Source organism: Thermobia domestica, chromosome 13 (genome assembly GCF_964235325.1).
Source record: "Thermobia domestica chromosome 13, izTheDome1.hap1.1, whole genome shotgun sequence".
Classification (NCBI taxonomy): Eukaryota; Metazoa; Arthropoda; class Insecta; order Zygentoma; family Lepismatidae; genus Thermobia; species Thermobia domestica.
In genome coordinates, this window is record NC_137466.1 from 174,898,959 (window position 1) to 174,922,963 (window position 24,005).

Here is a 24,005-nt window from a genome sequence, read left to right on the forward strand (position 1 = left end):
TCTACTGTCATAAGTATAATTTACGAGCGAGGCATACGAAATGTGAGTAAGGAATACGTTTTATTTGGTACAGTACCTTTAGAGTTGGTTTACGTATTTGACAAAATTTATCGAAGAGTGAAACAAAGGAAAAGACAAGAACTTAAAAACAGCTATCACTCGAATATACATAAAACAGCTACAGTGTCCTCGTAGCTAACCGCAGATATCTAAAACCACAATTAGTTTTACGACCTCTATTGTTGAAATGTAATTACAACTCAATGATCATCTTGAGTAACTACGTTGTTTCAATTGGTGCCTCGATATATATATATATATATACTCAATCAATACTAGTAATTAAAACCCAATGTATCCTTACTTCGTCTCAATCCACTCTAAACTTTATTAATATAATTACCATACATTAGTTAAGTATTAACTGTGATTTTAACAAACATTATTATAAGCCTCTAATAACTATTAATATGTCGGAGCTAACATATCTAAACCAAACAACGTACTAAACAACTCAGTAGCAACTAGCTTTTCCTTTCTTTAACCTGTTTTGCAGGTTGTCATGCCCAGTGTTCTTCCATAGCAATGTAATATTCTACTACTTACTCTTTATTTTCCTGTATATATCGATTTAAAACTAATGCTTTTATTTTTATGTATTCAATTGATTGATTGTTTTGAGGTTTAACATGCACCTACTTACGGCTTAACGTGGGATTCGAACTATATCAGTAATAACATCATATAATTGATACGTGCTGGCTACTTTCATTGAATTTACATTTTGATTCTTTAATAATGTTATTAGAGAACCAATGCATCCATCATTAGATTTTTAATACCAACTTCATCCTTCAAGAAAAGCGTGAAAAGTTTTTGTTTTCCTACAAAAGATTATTCGGTTAATGTCAGACGAATTAGGAACGCTACTGCCATCTGAAGAATGGCGCTTGGACGATGTGTCTTCTGTCGTGTGCAGTAGTGTTGGCTAAAGTTGTAGGTGGGAGAATGTCATGAGTGAGTGTCGTAAAATAGGCCTAAATTACACCGCTACTGGGAAGAGTATGCCATGGTCCTTTTCCATGTTTGATTTTTCTACGTACGTACATATACACAGTGAATCAAGTGTCAGGAGAATGGATTCACACTCGGGCTATTATGGTTCGTTAAACGCACCAGAAGCCCGTGGGAAAACAGTCGCTCACGAGCACCAGGAAGAGTGTTTCGAGGAGAGTGATACCTACAGTGCTACTAGGATCCGCCAATTGAAATAAATAAATAAATAAATAAATAAATAAAAAGGACATGTGATGAGCCAAGTGATTCAATTTGGTACTTCCAACTGTGAACACAACCATTCGTAAGAGGATCCGGTTGAAGAGCTTCGGTAAGGACCACGTATACTAGGCCTATCTGTACCATATTGCAGAGCGTAAAACGAACTACTGGTAACTATAAGAAAAGTATCTATAGGAGTGCAAATGCGAATAACACTAGGGGGCCGCGGTGGCTCAGTGGTAGAGCGTTCACCTCTGGTGCTTGGGGTCCCGGGTTCGATCCCAGCCCCCGCCAAGTGAACTTTGTGGTGGACAAACACCGCGTGCGTGGGTTTTCTCGGGGTTCTCCCGTTTCCTCCCACTTTCTTCATTCCACCATTTCATTCATTTCTCATACTCACCGTCTCCTTTAGCCTAACCGGCATAACCGTGGGACGTAAAACTCAAAGATTTCATTTCATTCTTTTCTAATAACACTAGTCAATGCATTTTGCAAGATTTTTGAAATTATAATACACAGACATTTATATTTTAATGTAAAAAAATAAGTGAATTTCAGCATGGATTTTATAAAGGAAAATTGATTGTAACAAATCCTGTACATTTTGCCGATTTTACACAGTTAGGAATTAACAAGTAGATTACAAGTAGACACTATATATATAGATATGTCAAAAGCTTTTGATTACATTGAGTATGAAATTCTTACTCATAAATTAAGAAACATAGCCTATCTTCTTTGTACTGCGGTGGTTTGTGAGCTAACTAGCAAACAGAACATTTAAAGTAAAAATTGGTCAAATAACCTCTAGTTATGGTTGTATAAAGAATGGCATACATCAGGGATCTCCTCTGAGACCCTTTCCTTTTTTAATATTTATTACTGATCTGCCTGAGAAAATTAAATGCACAAATATTTTGTTATATGCCGATGATTTAAAATTATTTTGAATAGTAAATAGTGAGTAAGATAACTACTTACTACAGGAAGATCTAGACACTGTTAGTACATGGTGTAAAAATAACTTACTGAAAATAAATTGTGAGAAAACTAAATATATTTCATGTACTAACAAAACCCAATACTACGTGAGCAAATAAGTAGTTAATGGAGTAACATTGCATAAAGCCGAACAGATTAAAGATTTGGGTATAGTGTTTGACAGAAATATGAAATTTGCCTATCAAATTAATGATATAATCCAAGGGACGAGAAGAATGATAGGGTTTATTTTCAGACAATAAAAATGCCAGTTCATATGTATATTTAAACAAGATGCTTGCAAGATCAAGATTAGAGTTTGGTGTAGTTATTTGGAATTGTATAGATATAACATTGGCAAACAAAATTAAGTCAGTACAAAAATGTTTTACTAGGCTATTATGCCATAAAATGAATAGAGATTACTACTCATGTAGTTATGGATGCTGGAATCGATATTAGGGATTACAGGCATTGAGCGACAGGAGAAAACTTATTGAAAGAGATTTTATTAAGAATATTAGACAATAGATACCATAGTGAATATTGCTTGCATAATATAGGTATAAGGGTGGTACCAATGTATAATACGAGAAATAGGTCAACATTAGTTCCTTTGAATTCAACATCTGTAATTTAAGGAAAATTGACCAATTCTTTTAATTTAGTTTATTTTTTTCAGTATAGAAGCATGAATTTTAGAGTTTGACAAATATTATTTTTAGTATTTTTTAACGATGTATCTATTTTGAGGCTAAAAATATTTGGTATTAATTTAACAAGGAATTATTAATCAGATACTATTTTATTTTATTATTATGTTTAATTGTTTCAGTAGGTAGGTTACATTGTACTCAATATATGTTTATTTTGTCTGATTCTTGCCGTTAGGCTGTTCATGGCGCAGAAATAACTGACTAACTAACTAACTCTATGGCCTATGGAACCCGGAGGTTCAATGCCGCGTTCATAAAAGCTCTCCACTGACTTCTATCCTTAGCTAACTGCATCCAGTTTCTACTTTGTATTCCAATCTCTGCGAGATCCATCTTCGCCTAGGTCTTCCTAATGGTCGTTTTCCGATTGGTCTTCCAGTCAAGACTTTGAAAGCGTTTCTACTTTCTTCCATTCTAGCTCCATAACCCGCCCACCTAAGCCTCCTAGAATTGACGACCCTAACAATGTTGGGTAAACCGTATAAATTATGTAGTTCCTCGTTATGAAGTTTCCGCCATTCCCCATTCCCGTTCCTCTTGGGTCCGAATATTCGTCTCAGGATCTTGTTATCAATCTCAAATACTTTCAGTCTATGTTCTTCCCTCAGAGTAAGCGACCATGTTTCTGAACCATACAGAACAACAGGTATGATTATCGTTTTGTATATCTTAAGCTTCAAATTCCTCGACAGAATTCTCGACAAGAGATCTTGAACCGAATAGTAACACGAATTCCCTGCTTTTAGTGGACATTTAATTCCTTCGCGAATATGATTTTTCTCTATTAATATTGATCCTAGATATTTGAAACTATCCACTTTATCAAAAGTATTATTTAATATTTTAACGCATCCACAATTTGCTGTATTACGGTCCGGACGCACTTTCATGTATTTAGTTTTCTCTGTATTTACTTCTAAACATATGTCCCTGCAAGCGTTTAATAAGATATCTGCATTTCTTTCTATTGTTCTCCTACCATCCCCTATTAAATTTACATCATCAGCATATGCGATAACCTGGTGAATACCGTTCAACTGTAGGCCCTGGTTGCTATCTTTGATTTTCCTTATAGCGTATTCCAGAACCAAGTTAAATAATAATGGCGACAACGTATCTCCTTGTTTCAGGCCATTTTCGATGTGAAAGCTCGTGGACAAAAATTTTTCTACCCGGACTTTACTTTGGGATTCATTTAAACATATCTTAATTAGTCTAATTAGCTTTCTCGGTATTCCAAGTTCTGTAAGAATGTTGTATGATGTTTCTCTCCTAACCGAGTCGTACGCCTTTCTAAAATCAATAAATATTTGATGTACCGGGGTATTGTATTCCCACTTTTTTCGAGTATTTGGCGAATGGAAAATATTTGGTCGATAGTTGATCGATTTCGTCTAAATCCGCACTGATAATTTCCAATAATTTCATCTGTGTATGGGGTCAATCTTGCTAATAGAATATTTAAAAGGATTTTATAGGATGTTGACAGAAGAGAAATGCCTCGATAATTATTAGTCAGTTTTGTCGCCTTTCTTGTGAATTGGAAGAGTGATTGATTCTTTCCACTCTTGTGGTAATTCTTCCTTGTTCCAGGTAAGGAGAATGAGTTTGTGTATCTTGTTCCACAATTTTTCGCCTCCAGCTAAAATTAACTCAGCCGGAATTTCGTCTACACCAGGAGATTTGTGTTTCTTTAATTTCTTTATAGCGGTTTCTACTTCTATTCAGTTGGGTTCTGGAATATACGGTTCTGCGGTGTGTATCTCCTTTTCTCCACGCACACTAGTTTTTGGTTGCGTGTTAAGCAAATCTTCAAAGAAATTTTTCCATCTATTTAAGATGCTATCCGTATCAGTGAGAACTGTGCCGTCACATTTTTTAAATATATAAACACGAGGTTGATAGCCTTTTTTAAATTTGCTGATTCCCTTATACATGTTCCAGATGTTCTTATTTTTACTATTATCTTTGAGTTCCTTAATTTTAACTTTCAAAAAATCGCGTTTCTTTGTTCTAAAAGTTTTGTAAGTTTCCCGCCTGATATCTGCGAAATTTTGTGTAGTTATTTCATTCGGATTTTGTAGCCAACGTAATTTTGCCTGTTTTCTCTTCTCTGCTAATTTAATGCACTCCTGGTCGAACCATGGTTTGTTCCTACGTATTTCCGCGCGTTCCAATTTTTCTTTTGCTGAAATTTTAATGCTATCTCTAATTTCAGTCCAGGTGTCCTCAACACTAGTGCACTCCGAATCTTCTAAAGCCGAGAATCTATTCGAAACTTCAATCTGGTATTCCTCTCTTACCTGGCTCTCTTCTAATTTCTTTAAATTGAATCCCTCCGTTTTCGGACAATGAATATTACCTTTATTCAACGATAACCTCTTTCGTATTATCGCTACTACCAAGTAGTGATCAGTGTCAGAATCAGCCCCTCTAAACGACAGCACATCAATTATGCAAGATTGCCTTCTTCTATCTACTAAAACGTGATCAATTTGATTATGTGTTTTTCCGTCTGGTGATGTCCGTGTATTTATGAACGTCGCGATGTAGGAATTTTGTACTCTTCACGATTAGGTTTAAGTTCACGAGTCTAACACCGTTGTCATGACTTTCCTTATGCAGACTTTCGTTCCCTATAATCGGTTTGAAAATATCCTCTCGTCCTACCTTCGCATTGAAATCCCCTAATAGAATTTTCATATGGTATCGCGGGAGTTGTTCAAATATCCGTTCCATTTCTTCGTAAAAACTGTCTTTTACATCGTCATCCTTATCTTCAGTTGGGGCATGTACATTTAAAACAATAATATCACACCACCGTCCCTTAAGAGTAATAGAAGAAAGTCTGTTAGTACGAGTAACAAATTCAACCCGTTTAATTGCTGGTAATATTCGTTTGTGAACGAAAAACCCTGTTCCTAACTGGTGATTTTTATTTCCTTCCCCGTAAAAGAACGTAAAATTTCCGGAATTCTCAGATCCATTTCCTTCCCACCCAACTTCCTGAACTCCTACTAGGTCCATCCTGTATTTCTCTAACTCACTCGTTACGGATTTTAACGCGCCTGCTCTATAAAGACTTCAAATATTCCATGTTCCAAATCTCATGTCCATTTTCTTTTGCTGAGGTCGTGCCAAGTTATCAGTCCTTGTCCGAGGCTTTTGTGAATATTTCTGAACAAGTTTTTTTATTATTATTATTACAGGATGAGGTTGTTAGCCTTACCCAAACCCCCAAGCTGTAGGACCACTCCTAGTCGGCTGTCCGCGACTGCTTATTCAGTATATTCGTAGCTAACCTCTATATCTAGAGACCTTCTCCTCGATCCGCAACCTGAGGACGCACCATGCCGTGGTGACAGGAACCCACTATTATTATTATTATTATTATTATTATTATTATTATTATTATTATTATTATTATTATTATTATTATTATTATTATTATTATTATTATTATAGTTAACTGCGTTTTGTCGTCCTTTACTTTTTATTTTCTTTCCAAATACTCAATCATAAGGACATTATACATACATCATACAGCTACACAGCGCATCCAATCTTGACCAAACTTGGCATGGAGTGGACTTTGACTTGCTGAGTACGCACGTGAAATATTTTCCTGTACAAACACTTGGTTTCAGAGGAATGAGTCATCAAAGCTGCGGTTTGGACTTAGTGAAATAAAGAAATGCATACAACAAATCTGTTAAATGTCAATGAGCCATAAGGAAGTAAATGATGAAACGGTCGTTCAAATAAGTTGTAGATATATGTCATCATAACAATTTCGAACGACACGCTTTTTCAGAAATTAAATTAACCTTAAGCTTTATGCGAAAACCATGGAAAACACATCAAAAACTGAAATTCAGGAACTTGTGCACTTTTAAGAAATATTTGCTACAAATCAATGAAGGACATATTCCTCCCCCCCGCCCAACACGAAAAGTCATTAATTTAAACTCAGCACGAACTTGCATAATAGAAAAATTTAGATGTGATAAGCTTTAAGATATAGACTGTATAACAGTTTGTGGCCTGAGCCTTTCTACCTTTCAATCCCTCGGGACAGTATCGCTGAAAACAATAAGAGTAAACATCCACTTGATCCATCAGTGTAGAATTGAGCTATATTTTGCTCAATGCACGAAACGAGTGTCTCCTTTGATGTGAATACAAAAAGATTAAGCGTTTCCGTCAGACCGTCACGTCGGAATCTTCCAGAACCTGAGAAATGAGGTCGTCCTGAGGATCTGAAAGAAAAATAAAATTTTACAGACGAATCTAGTTGTTAGGTTAGTAATCTTCCAAAATTAATACAAACTTTGAATTAAACTGTAAGTTTTGTAAGACGATGTATACGAGATAATCTTTATTAAAATTAAAGTTCCAAAACCACAATTTTTACGCCAATTATTTTTCTTTAATAAATCATCAACACTATTCCAATATTCAGAAGTTAGAGCCTTTTTATTTCAAGTGTGCCCTCGGAAAATATGTGAAACATACTTACCGTTCTCGTAGGGGGAAAATCTTCCCTTTGCTTTGGGGAAAGAAGTGAATGGCCTTGGCTGTGTTGCCAATTTCTCATTCAGTCATTTGGTCTTGGCGAGTGAAGGTCGGAAGCTGCTTAGAATGACTAACAAGCCAGTACACAGTGAAGCCAGTGAAATAATTCAATTTGGCAACCTTGTCCGCATCCAACAGCTGAAAGATCTCGATCAAAGCAACTTGTCCCTCTTCTTTCGAGGAGATATGGGAAAACATACATCGACAGCAGCGCCAGCCGGGGCACACTTGAAATGGAAAGGTTCTACTGACATTGCAAATGCTGATATTTGTAAGTATAACAGTACCACCACTACCATTTAAATTCTAAGTGTTTTATCTTCGGATATGCTTGTGTTCGGCGTATCTCTCAAAAATGGAAAAGCCTACTGTTGACTCTTAAATTGAATTATATCCCTATAATACCCCTTATCATATAACTGTGGAGTATTTTATTGTGGTATTGTGTGGAGTATTAGATATTACAGTATTAAAAAGTATTTGACATAATGATACAGGTTCAAGTTCAGAGATTATTTTAGAAAATGCAACATTAATTTGCATAATTGAAATCGTTACTATTTCTCATAATATTTTAAAATATCCTGCTCTTTCCTGAAAATATGCGACTCATTCTATTCATCTGTAGCATAGAAGATAGAGAGGAAGACCTGTCTTCGTTTACAAGAGTTGAAGAGATTAAGAAACAGAAATAAAATGACGTTTACTTGCACTGTTACTGTTACAAGTTTCATGACACTGTAAAAGTTATATGTTAGAAGATAATACAAAAATTAGGTTTTGAAAACCGATATAGGCTTACATTAATACATTTTGCTGCGTATACTGCAATGTTTTTTTTTTTTCTCCCCGGACTTTTAAAACATTCTTCTAGCGAAGCAGTTAAAGTGCTTTGTGACTTATTTTCTGTTATATTGCATTTTTGCAACATCAGTTAATTCTTGAAAAATCCTATTGCAAGTTAATTCGGTAATTAGTGATGAAAATAAAAATACAAATACTGAAATGAAGAAATACTTAAAATGAAGAATCTAGTTTAAAAAGTAATTTCTGACATCTATTTTAAAATTAGGACTCAATTTCCAATATATTATGTTTATGTACAGAAATATAAACATAATATATATATTTCTTTCAGTCAAATAAAATTTTAACTGTACCATACTTGTACATATACAAAAGTATCATATATGTAATGAGAAATGAAAGTAGTTTTCTTCATGTTGACGATGTAATTCATAGAACACACGACAAAAGAATAACATGTTCACATCATACCAAAACTATACGTGGACCAAAAGAAGTGTCATTCCTATGTCCGCTAAGTTGTATAATAAGCTCCCGGCTTACTCGAAGGATATCAAAAGCATACTGAAATTCAAAAATGAACTGTTCAAATTTTGATGTAACAAAATGTATTATGACATTAATGAATACTTGGGTGATAGTTTGTAAATTACTGTAATATCAATTATATTGAAATATCTTCATATTATTTGGCAAGTCCTATATACTGGTCTCTGACCGATAATGTACGAAATGGAAAAATAAAAGAATAAATGAATGAATCCAGTGTGATAATTTGAAATCGAGACTGGAGCTGTAGGATAAAAAAAGAGAGTGAAAATAGTATGTCCTTATATGATTCAAAGTACGACCCTCTGCATTCATACATCGTTACGCGTTGGCCGTCAGTGCATAGGACTGCTGGAAGTTCTTTTGTGGAATGCTGTTGAAAACCTTTGTCGTAGTCCTATTGATGGGTGTTACGTACCAAAAGTCTTGCACAAACACTATCATGTGACTTGGGACTATTGATGGGTGTTACGTACCAAAAGTCTTGCACAATCACTATCATGTGACTTGGGACAATGTCATGGAGCAGATGCCACTGAACATCCAGATACTCGGGCCTCACACGTGTGACACTTGCAGAAACCGCTTCAATACCTCACGGTAAAATGAGGCATTAGCTGTTTTTCTGTAGGCACAAATTCCTTACGCACAATGCCCCCTTACTATCGTAAAAAACAATGAGCAAAAGCTTGATTTTGGATTTTGACTGGCGCAAGTTTTTGGTTTGTGGAGAGTTATGGGACTTCCATTCTGCACTCTGCCACATAATTTCTTTATTCACGTGCAAATCCTGTCAAGATTATTATCAGTGTCGCATTTCGGTCTTCTGTGATTAGTGTCCTCATTTTCTCCACCAATTCCTGTATTTCCATTATCTTTGCTGCAACTGGATGACCGTCGTCTTCAATTGATTCCCGTCCCACCCTGAAATACTTGTGCCATGCAGATACACGTGTGTATACACTTGTTGTAACATTTGGTTAGTTTCGGTAGCAGTCTTACCCAGACGCGCACAAACCTTGATATTTGCTCTTTGTTCCATGTAGAACTCACGATGTACCTTAGCAACACCTGTCTACATTCACCACGCCCACACACGTAACTCCAGTCAAGATCAATGCATTTGGTATCAGTTACTCATGAAAGATTCCACTTTTGTTTGCACCACAGCTTACTTATACAGCTGCGCCACATGTAGGAAAAATCTGTCTCGATTTCAAATTGCCGCACTGTATCAATTATGAGGGAATGGATTTTGTCCCTCTCTGATTTTGAAAGTTATTTAGACTTGGTTTTCGGACGAGGAGTGACTTCATTTGTCGTGATACGTCGATTATCAAGATTTTATTATTTAGGCAATTATCCGAGATTATTAATGACCGGCGTGGAATGTCCCAGCTACGTAAATTCGGTCATATCTTCGATACAATTATCATAACAAATGCATATGGAAATCTTCAACGATTTTGTAAATTAATTTGACGACCAATAGCTATCCATTGAATATTTACAGCAGAATAGAGCATAGACGAAATTCAGTTCTTTTTCAGTGATCAGACCATTTCGAGGTAATTTGGCTACTACACTCGCCTGATCTGTCACTGCCTAATTATCTTTTATAATGGCTAATTAATAATTAGCCTGCCTAATTAATACCCGCAACTTACAGAAATTAATCACGAAACATTGACGTCCTTAAAGCAAACCAACGAAGCAATTCAGGCGCTAACAACAGGTGTCCTAAAAACGTCGTTATAATAAATGATGCGCCGGACTCAATTGTCTGGACGTAAAAGATGATCACTTGCATTTTGCACATTTAAATAAGGAATTTCATTGCAATATTTTCATCAGTGTAAGAAGTGTAAGAAACACTGGGTTCAGTAGCAAGTAGGACTATACTGTATGTAAAAGTGTGTGCGTATCTCCTAAATTTCTTTATTTTCATGTAGAATCAATCTTAGGAATAGGGATAATAGTTCTGGGCTTTCGGCAACTATGGTCATTTTAGCCTATGTATAACATTTTGAGTAGAAAACGAAATGGGAAATCTTGGCGAGAGAGTTCTAAAAATATATCCTTTATACGGTTTTATTATGTAAAACAAACGGAAGAATTAACAAAGGATTTATTTAATAAATCAGTACACCGCAGTTGAGTTTTTGATTTGTTTAAAAATTAATAATGTTTTCCAAAAAAGAACTATGAATAATTTTTCAACATAATAACAGCCAATCCGATATATTTGCAAATCAATTATGATTCATACTCACAATGCAACAGTGGCACTTTCACGCTGACCAGCTTGCCATAAGATTTCACTAATGGCCGACACGAGACCCAGATGCAATTCTTCATCAGACAGATTTAAATTGGTACTACTCTTAAGACTTGAAACTAAACTCGAGCCAAATAATAACGTCTTGAGTAAATAAGCTTGAACGGATGCTAGAACACCACATGGGCCACCCTGAAAATTTAAAACAAAAATATTTGTAGAGAAACATATATATATATATATAGGCATATACAACTGAAGCATTATTGAATAGTCACAGCAAGTGATATAGTAAGTATATATATACTAAGTGCTGATAAATGAAAAAAAAATCACAGTACGATAAGCTTACTTACTAATGCTTCAAACATTTTGAGAAATATAATATATAGAAGGCTGGAATTTCAAGATAGAAGAAGTACTATTTTACAGCAGATGACCAGTTTGTATTCAGAAAGCAAATAGGAACGAGAAAAGCAATACTTGTATTAAGAAGATTGTTCAAAGAAAGAATTCGAGTGGGAAGAGGAACTTAAGTAGTATTTGTGGACCTGGAAAAAGTGTTTGATAATGCAGACTGGGACAAAATGTTCAAAATTCCGAATGAATCAGTAATAAACTATAAGGAGCGAAGAATAATATGTAAGCTTCAAAGAATAGAAGGCAACAAACGAAGTAGGAGAGAAAGAAGACGCAGCATTTCAAAAAAGGGTTACACAAGAATGCTCATTGTCACCAATTTTATTTAATCTCTACATTGAAAAAGCAAAAACAGAATAGAAATAACTGTTCATGGGCAGAATATACACACACTTACTAGTTGGATTTACAGACAATCTCGTGATTTTGACAGTGAGTAAAAATTAGTGACAGGTCTAAACGATACACAACAGCTACTTAGCAGTGCACAAGAGTAAAAAATTAACAAAATGCACTAGAAAAGAAACAACAAGAAAAATGAAGATCAAAATAAGAGATCACCTGGTGAAAAAAATGGAGGAATTCTGTTACTTAGGCAGTAAAATAACAAGTGATAACAGGTACCAACAAGGTAAAAAATTCAGAATAGCTCAGGCGAACAAGATATTTGAAGAAAAACGAAGCTTCTAACCGGAAGCACAGTATAAAACTGAAGAAATGGCTGATGCAAGCATATGCGTGGAGTGTGGCATTGTATGGATGTGAGATATGGTCACTAAGAGAAGAGGAAAAAACTGAGAATGGTGGTCTTTGAAATGTAGTTCTATAAAAGTATGATGAAAATTAGATGGATAGACAAGGTATGAAGCAAGAGAGTATTGGAAATGGTAGGAGAAAAAAAATGGAGTACATTATAAAATATTTCGAAAAGACGAGATAGGATGATTGGACACATTATAAGTCAGGAAGGAATTGCGTTAGTAGCTATGGCGGGAATTGAAGAAGGAAATGGAAGTTCTCAGTTTAATGTTCCATGATTATCACCTTTAGCCTAAGGGAGACAGATGATTAAGGCAAGTGAATGACGATGGAAAAACCCATGGAAATGAGATTATGGGAGGAAACGAGAGCACCCCGAGGAAAACTACGAACACGATGCTGACCACCACAAACTTACTAGGCCGGAGATCGAACTAAGGATCCCATGCACCAGACGCACGCGCTCTAACACTAAGCAATTGTGTTGCAGAAGAAAACTATCTAGAGGAATGCCGCGATTGAAATATACGGACCAAATAATGCAACATATGGGTCCCAGACGTCACATACGCGTCAAACCAATCCAGAGATTGCTCTCTCTCTCTCTCTCTCTCTCTCTCATATATATATATACAGGGTTTTCATAAAGTATGGACGGATTTAATTCGCTTATAATTTACATAAAAATGCTCATATTGAAATCAAATAAAGTGCAAACGGTAGCGGAAGGATTAAATTTTTACCTGTAATCTGCACCAGCTCAGTTCATTCACCGCCACACCTCCATCTGGGCGCCACTAGGAATCGACTTCTGTGGGCTGTTGATGATGCTTTCCCTTACCCTGCTCACTGTTGCAGGCGATGTTGGCGGCCTCCCACTTCGAGGACGATCCAGGACGCTTCCTGTCTCCAAGAACTTAGCATGCCACTTTCGGATTGCACTCTCAGTCGGTGCCGGCTTTTTGAACTCTTTGGTGAACTTTCGACACACCAGAATTGGTGATTTTAGCTCTGCGTACCACAGAACACATTGCGCTTTCTCTTTCACCGACGCCATCTTTGATACGGTAACAGTGTTGCCAACTAAAAATTTAATCCTTCCGCTACCGTTTGCACTTTATTTGATTTCATTATGAGCATTTTTATGAAAATTATAAGCAAATCAAATCCGTCCAGATTTTATGAAAACCCTGTATATATTATAGAAAACACCTATGAAAATATACATGCAAAATCCGCCTCTTTCGTTCTAAATGTTTGGCGATCTCGCCTTTTCTGTGGGATATCCAGTAGTTCAGATCAACGTTATAAACTATAGGTTTATATCTTATATGTAAACCTCATTATATTCTATAGTATTTATGGGATGTTGACTTGCAGACACTTCCAATGCTAACATATCTCATTTTTTTATTAATGAAAAGATATTATGAAAATAAGGCTCAAAATTTTAACAACAGTAGAAGAATGATGAAAAAAGAAAAAAAATAAATCAGTCGGAGAGGCTCAGATCTACCACAATCTGGAATCAAGAACTGATTATAATGATAAGACTTACCATTGTTCATTATCATAAATAAATAAATAAGAAATAATAAGGTAACATTAATACAAATATGACTTGATATTAGTACTATAACTTGATATTATTACTAAAGCTAAATTAAATTCTACATATTTATCATTTTAGAAAGCTTTCTTTATCATATACTTCCATTATGTTATCACTCACGAACTTGAAATTACTAAACAATATTAGTTTCGTTCGTAATGTAAGGGTGTGTTAATAAATTCTATGTGAAATTAAGAACATATAGAAAATGGTAACACGAAAAGATTTACATTTTAAACAAAGCGTTTAAGGAGAAAACCAATGCCAATAAGCTTATTATGAATGTCACCATCGATTACGACTGGTGAAAGAACAGTCAACTTACTTGAGTTGAAAACAATAATGTTTTAGCTCACTCTATTCGTATACTGTACAATAAATTAAATTTGATTAAGAGAGACACTATGATTTAGTAGTTCAGCTACGGACTTCAGGTTCGATCCTAGGCCATCTCCTTTAACTGTCACGGTATAATCAAAATACATTAAACTTAAGACTTTACTCACTATTAACTAGCAGTAAGTAAGTATATATAGGATTTGTAATTTTGGTATTTCAAAAAATAAAACCTCTCATAAATCTTTCGATATGAGAAATTTTCCTATTCTGACCAAAATGAAAGTAAGAAGAATTGCAGTTTAGGTATGTTTAACACTTTATCACCTTATGACATTGGTACTGAAGTATGATAAAAGTACCTTAAGTTGGAAACAGCATGGAAATAAAATATTTAACTCTATATCTCTACTATATCTTAATGCACTAAGGTTTAGTAAGTTTTCCTGTCCATACTTCTCTTGAGAGAGAGAGAAAAAAATATTCTTGATGGTATATTTACCTTTTTCTGGACAAATCCATATTTCAGTTTTGAGTTTGAGTTGAACATAAAGCTTTGTTCCAACCATTCAGGGCTGAAGCTAGTAGTTGCTGCACCGAGAATTAATTGTTTCATATCCATGGCAACAGACAACGTAACTGGAGAACTACCTAACATGTGTGTTTTAATTCCTAACATTCGTGAATTGGCTATAAGTCCAGTCATTGATGTTTCCAGATCATCTATATCGTAAAATTCTAAGTCACCACAAGTAGTTATGGCTGAAGTTGTATCTTTACCTCTTGGTGAACCAAGAGGTGGAGATTTATCACTATCAAAACTAGCACTGGATTTATCACTACTTGATTTTCTTGATAGCCCACTATTTAAGCTGGAGTTCTTGGACCTCTGCTCCATATTACATCTTCGCTCAACTGGTGTTTGTTGTTTGGAGGTAGCGTCAACTTCTCTTTCAATATTAAATGTTGCTAGGTTAGAAAAATCAATCGTGAACTCTTTCTTAGGAGGTTCATTAGAAGAAAAGAGCGACTGACTCTTGGATGGAAGTCGCCACCTGTCTCTTTCTAAATTAGTAAGAGTGTTCATATCCATACTTAGAGAAGACAACAATATATTTTCTTTCGCTTTCAATGCATTGCTTGCTGTAGACATGGAAGAATTGTTATCACGTTGACTAGGATTATTGATGTGAGAATCAGAAATACTTTTACTTCCAAAGCCAAACAGATCACTTCCTAACCCACCAGGATTCATCGATCTCCGCGGTCTGGCAGTGCGTGGAACTGGAGCTCTAAATCCCAGTGGACCAATATGCCTTGTAGTTCCTTTGATATTTGCTGCCGTTGCGGATTCTGGCTTTTGAGTCTCTTGCTGGACTCGATATTTACTAGAGATACTTCCAAGCTGTATATGGTCTGATTCATTTCGATTTCTTGGATGCTGTGAACCAATAGATTTTTCCTTCTTAACTGTAACATCTAATGATACCTCTGCTTTACTTAATTCACCTTCAATCTTATTGGTTGGGCTGGTTGGAGACGTCTCTTCGTCAGATTTTTCGACCTGTAAGCTACTGACCTCATTCGACGGCGAGTAGGCACTTCCATCCCGTGAACCTCTCGCTGTGCCGTCTGAAATAAGAGCCAAAGAAGTGTAAAATTAGAATATTGGTTATTTAACCTCAAAGGTAGTTTAATTAATAGAAAACATTACAATAATAGAGTTTAATAAGGATATCATAAACAACTCTAATACGAGATAGTTTGAAAGAAGAAAGTTCCCGAGATACGTTCTTCAAGGGGGAATACACACATTGTTATCAGGATTCATGAAGGTATGGTAACTTTTCCTGGGATCAACTTTCAAAATCCTCAGTATTTCGTCGTGTACGCGTAAGAGATACAAACTGTTTGGAAGTGTTTGTGGACTCAAAATCTTAGAAAGAGAATTTTCATAGCCTTACTTCCCTTTTCTGTTATGATTATCATTTCGAACACCGATCCTGTGCACCAAGGCATATCTACTGTATGTATAACTGACCATGAGGTCGCAACTAATGCTGCTAAAATAGAATAATTTATTATTCGAACATTTTAACAGCACTTATCTGAACCATATGATCTGAAAGCGAAAATCCCAGCCACGTCATCACAAGGTCTATCAGCTCATGACGGCTATAGAAGCTACTTCTACTAGTGTTATCATTATGTATTGGATGGAGGACTATTTTCGTATAAAATATTCATAATTATTAGAGGTTGGATTTCTATGACCTAAAAACTTAGAAAATATACATGCGTTTATGGGCTAATAATAGCAACATATGACATTACAGAAATATGTAATTTCACACTACTATAATAAAATTCTTGCCTTTAGACATCTTGAAACTATATTGCCAAGTTCTCTAACACAAAAAAACCCTCCAACAAAATGTGAAATGTCCGTTATACTTGAAAACTATACCTTCGCTCAATAAAAATAAAAGTCTTACGAAAATGAAATGAAATCTTCCACTTTAACGTCCCATGATTATGACCCTTAGGCTAAGGAAGACGGACGATTAATGCAAATGAATGATAATGGAACAATTCAGGAAATGATAATGTGGATGAAACGGGAGCACCCCGAGAAAACCCACGGACACGATGTTGTCCACCACAAACGTTGTCTTGGCCGGGGATCGAGCCAGATACCCCATGCACTAGAGGTAAGCACTCTACCCCTGAGAAAGTCTTGTCGTAAGTACCAGTGAAGATTTCTTGTTCAATATGGATTACTACTTGTAGTATTTTCACAGTACTCCCTTCATTGTCTGTATATTAAATGGATGAAAAAAAATATACAATTTTCAAAATGGTTGATGCTCCATCAGGACAAGGACTCTTACCCCATCACACTGTATATTATTCCTTCAAATCCCATTAGTCAAGACCAAACATTTCTAAGAGAGTTCCAAATAACTTCGCTGCCGATACCGGCAAATACATTTTAGAGAAGTAAGTAAAACACTTAAAATATAGCCAAAAATATGTTTTTATAATACTTTGGACTCAAACATGCCGTAAACCTAAATTATGGTCAGGGCCGGATTTCTCAATAGGCCCGGTAGGCCCGGGCCTATGGGCGCGCGCTCCCAGTGGGCGCACGGCCGAGAGAAAAAATTAAAAAAATATCTAGAAATAAAAATAAATAGCCATAACTTAACATATTTTTTGAATTGATTAAAAATATCAAGCTAATAAAGCATTCTGATTTTGAAGTTCATTGGAACAAATAATTGTTGGTAAAGTTAAACTATTTTTCAACATTATGCATCAACTTCGTTACAACATTGATCTCAAACACGGGAGAACTGGCTGTATTTTTTTACTTATTTAATTATTTTTTACTACAGTTTTTTTATTTATTTGCCCAAATGGCTAAATTGAACAAAACCAAAGTTATTCACCTATCTTTTGTTAATACATTAACGGTATTTTGTTAAGCCCAGAACCAAGTAAATTCCTCAAAAACTTGCAATGATAAAATTGCATCGTGGAGTGGTGTTTAAGCAATTAACATATAGGCCGGATATAATTATTTAATAAAGGTTTTTAGGAAAGTAACTTTAATCAGACTAGGGGCGGAAAAAATTATTGGGCCTAGGGGCGCCAAAATGCTAAATTCGGCCCTGATTATGGTGCAAATATGCATTCGTATGATCAAAAGTATGTTCATGTTCACAAGAATCAGAAATATGTGTATATTTAATTAGACATGTAAACAAATTCCAGAATAAAAATATGACATGTCATAGAAATCTGAATCTTAAATTTATGTTCTGAGTTAGGCGAAGTTTCTAAAAAATTAATATCAAATAGGTTGAAATTGAAGGCATTTTATTGTCATTGCAGATAAGAATGCATGCAAGATTTGAAGAAAATCGATTCAAAAGAAACACAACAAAAAATTACGTACAAAATTTGACCCTGTTTAACCAGCTACAATGAATCTTGAAAGTTCTGAAGCCAAAAGCTAAAATAGGCTATCAGCATACTTTACATTAGGCGGAAATATTGGTCAAAAACTGTACTTCCGTTAAGATCTGTTAATTGTTTCAGAATCAAATTTATTTACGCTATGTTGACGTAAATGAATGGATCTACAAAGTTAACATTCTCGAATTCCTTTCCTATCGAATGAATTTAAATTGCATGCTAGCACGCAACAGTTTTGTTTTCTTTTGACTGACAACAATATATTCTGTTTTATGGTTATGCTTTAAGTCTCTCGAAAAAAGAAAAAATGGGAGAAGGAATTCACGCAGACAGTGATCCATTTTGCATTTTTTTTAAAAATGAAGTTTTAATCGTCCAAACTGTTTCTTTGATCTTACCCGCGTTTGTAAGTTTTCTTTCCTTCTTTTGCGATCTGCTCCAATTACATGTGATGCATATAATGAAGATGCATTGTATATAATGCAGTTGAAAGAAAAGTTGAAAGAAAAGGATTCAGCGAGAACAGATACTTAACGTTTCGAGTGCATTTGCTCATTCACACCACAGATGCCTAAAGACATTTTAAAAAATCCAATTCAATTCAAATGTGCTGGTAGTTATTGGTACACCCCCCTCAGAAAATCCTGGATCCGACCCTGTCTATATAACTCCTAATCGTAATCATGCACTTATTCTGAATGTCAAAGAAGCGAAACTTTAAAGTTCATCACAAAGTTATACAACAAATAGCGGTGTAACATGTTGGTTTGTATGGCGTGAATTTTTTTCAATTAATATTTAAACTGGAAGTGGTGGTAGATTTCTATCACTTCCGGTTTTAGTATAGAGATTAGAATCAAGATGGGATATTATCGCGATACTTAATCGATCGCAGAAAATAGCTTTTCGCTATGTATTACCGTTTCTATTATATAGTAATCAACACTAAACCCGGAAGTGGTTGATTTCTGCTGCCGGAAGTAGTGATTGAAGACAGAAGATTGTGCCCATTATTAGAAAGCTAAATCAATTCAAAATAACCGCTTTTTGCTCTATGTAAATCAACATTGAAAGCGGAAGTTGGATTGGATTTCTATTAGCTCCGGCTTTAGTACAGTTGATGGAGATAAAGTGTTTTCTTGGGACGCTTAGTCGATTAGAGAAAATTAGTTTTCACTATTGCCATTTCTGCTCTATAGCAATCAACGCAGATAACGGAAATGGTTGATTTCTATCACTTCCGGTATGAACATCGTCTCCATCCACGAAGCTGATTCCTAAGTTTCGACCCCCTACATTGGGGTGGAGCAAAAAAATTAAAAGTTGTCCAATTAAATAGCACTAGGTATCCAAAGTTGTGTATTGGCTAGTGTAACACAGTCATAATTTTTGTACTTCATATTCATTCCCCGCAAGAGCCTCAAATGTTTGCCATTTTTATGAAAATTTGAATTTTTTCAAAAATATTGATTTTTTTAAAAAAAAAAAATGTATCTAATGAAATCGAACTAGGTGACAAAAGTTGCATAATGACTAGACTGACTTCCACATTAATGATTTTTAAAATAAAGTGCATCATCATTCCCCGATAGGGCCTGAAAGTTTGCAGTGTTTATGTTATATTCTAAGACATATTCTAGAGCATTTAGATGGCCTAACAGCAGGTCCTCAAAAATGCTCGGGAACTATAGGGAAAAGTTTAATCGATTGTGAGGATTTACCAATCGTTAATTTTCAAGTGATTGAAGGAAGTTTTCCGGCCATGGAAGAAAAATATGTCAGAAATCTTAGCACACACTAAAGATATATGTGGAATATTTGCAAAACAATCTCTGCTTGTGAGTGCTCACCGAATTTTGCATAAAGAAGTCCTGAAAAATTATCTTATGGTAGATGGATTACTACTGCCAACAGAGTGCTTAGAGTGTACATAAACACTACAGATCCATCTTCAAACTTGAAGGAGTTGGTTATGTTCATGATGCAAGTGTATGTTCCGATGTGGTTTTACATTAAATGTAATCCTACTATCAAGGATGCTCCTGTAAACTTATATCGTACTATAGCCTTTTCACGATACTTATGCAATGAACTGAAGCTCAATGTAAACAGAACAATTTAGCGCAATGGTTTCTTCGAACATCCGGGGAACTTACTGGTATCTATGCTCGCCGATGATCGAAAGCATATTCGAGAAGAACTTAGACGTGGAATCCTTGACCTAAGGTCAAACAACTCAAAGCAAACATCTCCTGTACACAAGTTCAGTATTTGAGCAATACACTTTAGTGTTCAGGATTACATTGACTTAATCAACTGGAAGGAATGGGAAGTAACCGAGCCATTTGTCGGAGGAGCATCTACAGAAATGTGTAACAGAAGTTTCATCTGTCCTTCCGCCTGTTTTCCACTTGTCATGTCATACCCAAGCAGTCGAGAGGATGTGCGTTAAAACTATTACCGAAGCTTCATCTGAAGTGTGTGGTGTCTTAGCTCGAGACGGATTTATGGGAGCAAGACTTTTGGATAGGTCAATTATGACCACATTCGAAACAAAATCTGAATACAAACCAACGAGTTAGAGTTCCAAAAGTAGGGTGGATGGGCGGAACTCTACATGCAGCCACCTCTTCGTGGTGAGTTCCGGGTGGTTCTGGGAACTAGCAAAGAGCTACATATCAAAAATAATTTCAATGTAAAATTGTTAAACTTACGTAATGTATCTCAATGTTATGCTCAACGTATGTTTAGATATTACTGTGAAACTGCATTTTAAAACTTGTTGGAGGTAACGAAGATGAAGGGAACATATTTTTAAAAAATCATTAAAATTATACTAGTCACGCACAAGGATTGACATCTACTAGGATATTATTTGACAGTTCTTGAAAATTGTCAGTGTCTTCAAGGAAGTTTGAGATTTACACTATAAACTTCAAAATTTTAAGGCCCCTGCAGTCAATAAGATAAAGCACTAAAATTATTTTAAAATTATGGGTATTTGGTAGTTAACACAACTCTTTCTTAAGCTTGTGAATGATTTGGCGGATTTTAAGTCTTTTTTTTAAATATTTTAATTGACATTTCGAAATTTACCATAAAAACTGCAAAATTTCAAGCCCTAGTGGGGAATGAAGATGCAAATTACTTTAAAAACCATGAATGTGGAAGTCAATTTAGTCATTATTCAACTTTTGTCACCCAGTTCGATTTCATTGGACACTTTTAAAAAATTTTCAATATTTTCAAAAAATTCAAATTTTCATAAAAATTGCAAAATTTTAAGGCCCTTGCGGGGAATGAATATGAAGAACAAAAATTATGAAAAAAAAATCACGAATGTTATACTAGTCAATACACAACTTTTGACACTTAGTGCTATTTCGTTGGGAAGCTTTTGATAATCGACCCTCTATTTCGCTCCACCCTATTCTACATCCTGGCCAAAGTTCATCTTTATTCGTCAGTAGTTCTGAGGTTTTTTGTCTTTCGGACGGACTGATGGACACATGGACATATGGACAGAGTAAATCTATAAAGAAGTTTTGATAAATCAAACTCCTTAAAAACCATGGAAAATAGCAACAAAGTTTTGAATAATAAGAAGAAATACAGACTCTTCCTTCGACAAGAATATTCCTGCTTTCGCCTTACTCTCAACAGCAGAAAAATACTGAATCATTTCTCGCGAAACGGTAGCTTTAGGAATAGGTCAAATGTCAGGATTTTAAGCATCTTTCCAACGAAAGATCTGATTCACTTTTTTTCCTTCCAGTTGAAGACAACGATTCTTTAGACGTTAGCCAGCAAACGTACAGAGAAACCAGACTCACAATAATCTACGGAAAATTCAATGTACAAAACTTTCGATATGGCCTTAAACTTAACGTAAGAAAGGCTATTTAGAAAGGAAACTATGCAGTGCTCACAAAATACTATTCAATAAGTCACAGAAATTGGAGGGCCTATAGGAGATTTGAATAGAGCGATGTGCTGTGAGCACATAGGTTATTATACACAGTTATTTCTGTATTTCCTTATCTCTTAAGCATCTTCTCGACTATCTCACAATATTGAGTCTACACGGATTTCTCTCTACTGGAAATCGAGGATAGGACCGTGTACATGAAAGGCAATGGTAAGTGCAAGCCATACATGAATCAGCTACATGAAAACATCATTAGGTAATTATGCTACCAAATTTTCCAATTTTAAACTTAATTCTTGGACTTGTAACGAGTCGTGTTACTACGAATATATGTAAATAGATTATGTGTTTTTTTTTCTACAGTGAACCATGAATCTTTTTAATTGACCAATAGTGCCATCACTTATAAAAATAAGCGTTTTTTTTAAAAAAAGGTAAAGGCTTCAAAGTAACCAAATTATAGCCATGATCCTGAGATCTTGAAATATTTACAAAATCACCTGAAAACGTTTTCTTAAAAATCGGGGGGTGAATTTACGTTCTTTTTCCTGGATCGATTTCAACTTCAAAGTTGTAAGTTCCATTGGAAAGCCTCAAAAAAGATACAGCCAAATTTCCTGAATTATATATATATATATATATATATATATATATATATATATATATATATATATATATATATATTTGGACATTCACTGTTACATAGTCTTTGAATGTGAGTTTGAGCCTGAATTTTTGCTTTGTGTTACTATGTAACACCGAGGTTATGAGGGACAGTCTATCACGTAGGCTCCATACTACGGCCGGAGATCCCTCGTAGCTATTAGGATAGCGTAGTTCAGGTGGGAGCTAATGTAGTTAGCTGTAGGTCCACGTTTCATATAGCCTCGCTGCTGAACGAGTCGCTAAATTCAAATCCAAACAAAAAAATCCATACCACGACCGCAATTTGAATCCAAAGTAGCTTGAGTCCCACAAATCATCAAGAAAGATAAAATTCTAATAATATGCTGTAGAGGCCGTCCCCCACCACACTATCTATTCTCCAAGAGAGATAGATTACAAAACTACGTCACATGTTTGCTTTTCGTTTTTAGAAGATGTGTTGAATTCAAATCCTTCTCACACGGTTGATTCAAATCCCATGCAGTTGAAATAAGGGTTGATTATCAAAGAAAATATGCGCTATGCTTTATGAAAATCCGAGAATTTTTACAAAATTTATCATAGTAGGTAAGAAATCTACCTACCAACTGAGCGACCCAAATTCGATTCCGAGTGTTTGTATGGGTGAATTATAGTTCGCTTTATGCTCGTCCTAACGCAGCTCAGACACTGACAATTTCAGGGGATGGCCCGGGGAATGTTAATCCAGAGTCACAAAATTCCCCCCGGGCTATATCTCCTATCGTCTTTAAAGTCGATTCCCTATATTCTCGTAGTTTTAGTTTTCACTAGTGCTGCCCACGACACGAGATGACAAACTTCACGAGTCTCGTAGACAACACTAGTTCACCCAAGTTTTTTAAGTCTCAAACACTGTTGAGTATTACATGATTCATAGTATAAAGGCTATAAATTAATACAGTGATTGTACAAACATAATGAAGAGCATTTATCAACGATTTAAAGATATGTAAGGCATTCCACAATATATTCCAATAATAAATATGGTTTAAATGTTGTTATACAGGGTGGCCCACATGAAACTAATCCGTCCGGATAACACCAAAGATGAGCAAATAGCTGTAATTCTCTGAGTAATTCTGGTTGACACCGAAGTAC

The 24,005-nt window shown here is 35.3% G+C and overlaps 1 protein-coding gene across 4 annotated transcripts in view; it reads right to left on the bottom strand.

Annotated features, from left to right (window-relative positions):
- LOC145668771 (putative ubiquitin carboxyl-terminal hydrolase MINDY-4) overlaps positions 1–24,005 on the bottom strand; it is a 174,507-nt gene that overhangs the window by 7,947 nt on the left and 142,555 nt on the right. For all 4 annotated transcript variants that reach the window (XM_081736928.1, XM_081736929.1, XM_081736927.1 and 1 more), the window contains 3 exons: positions 14,814–15,943; positions 11,180–11,376; positions 7,034–7,234 (listed from right to left, as the gene is read on the bottom strand). In XM_081736928.1, coding sequence (XP_081593054.1) covers positions 7,034–7,234; positions 11,180–11,376; positions 14,814–15,943 — 1,528 coding nt within the window. The remainder of the gene's footprint in view (positions 1–7,033; positions 7,235–11,179; positions 11,377–14,813; positions 15,944–24,005) is intronic.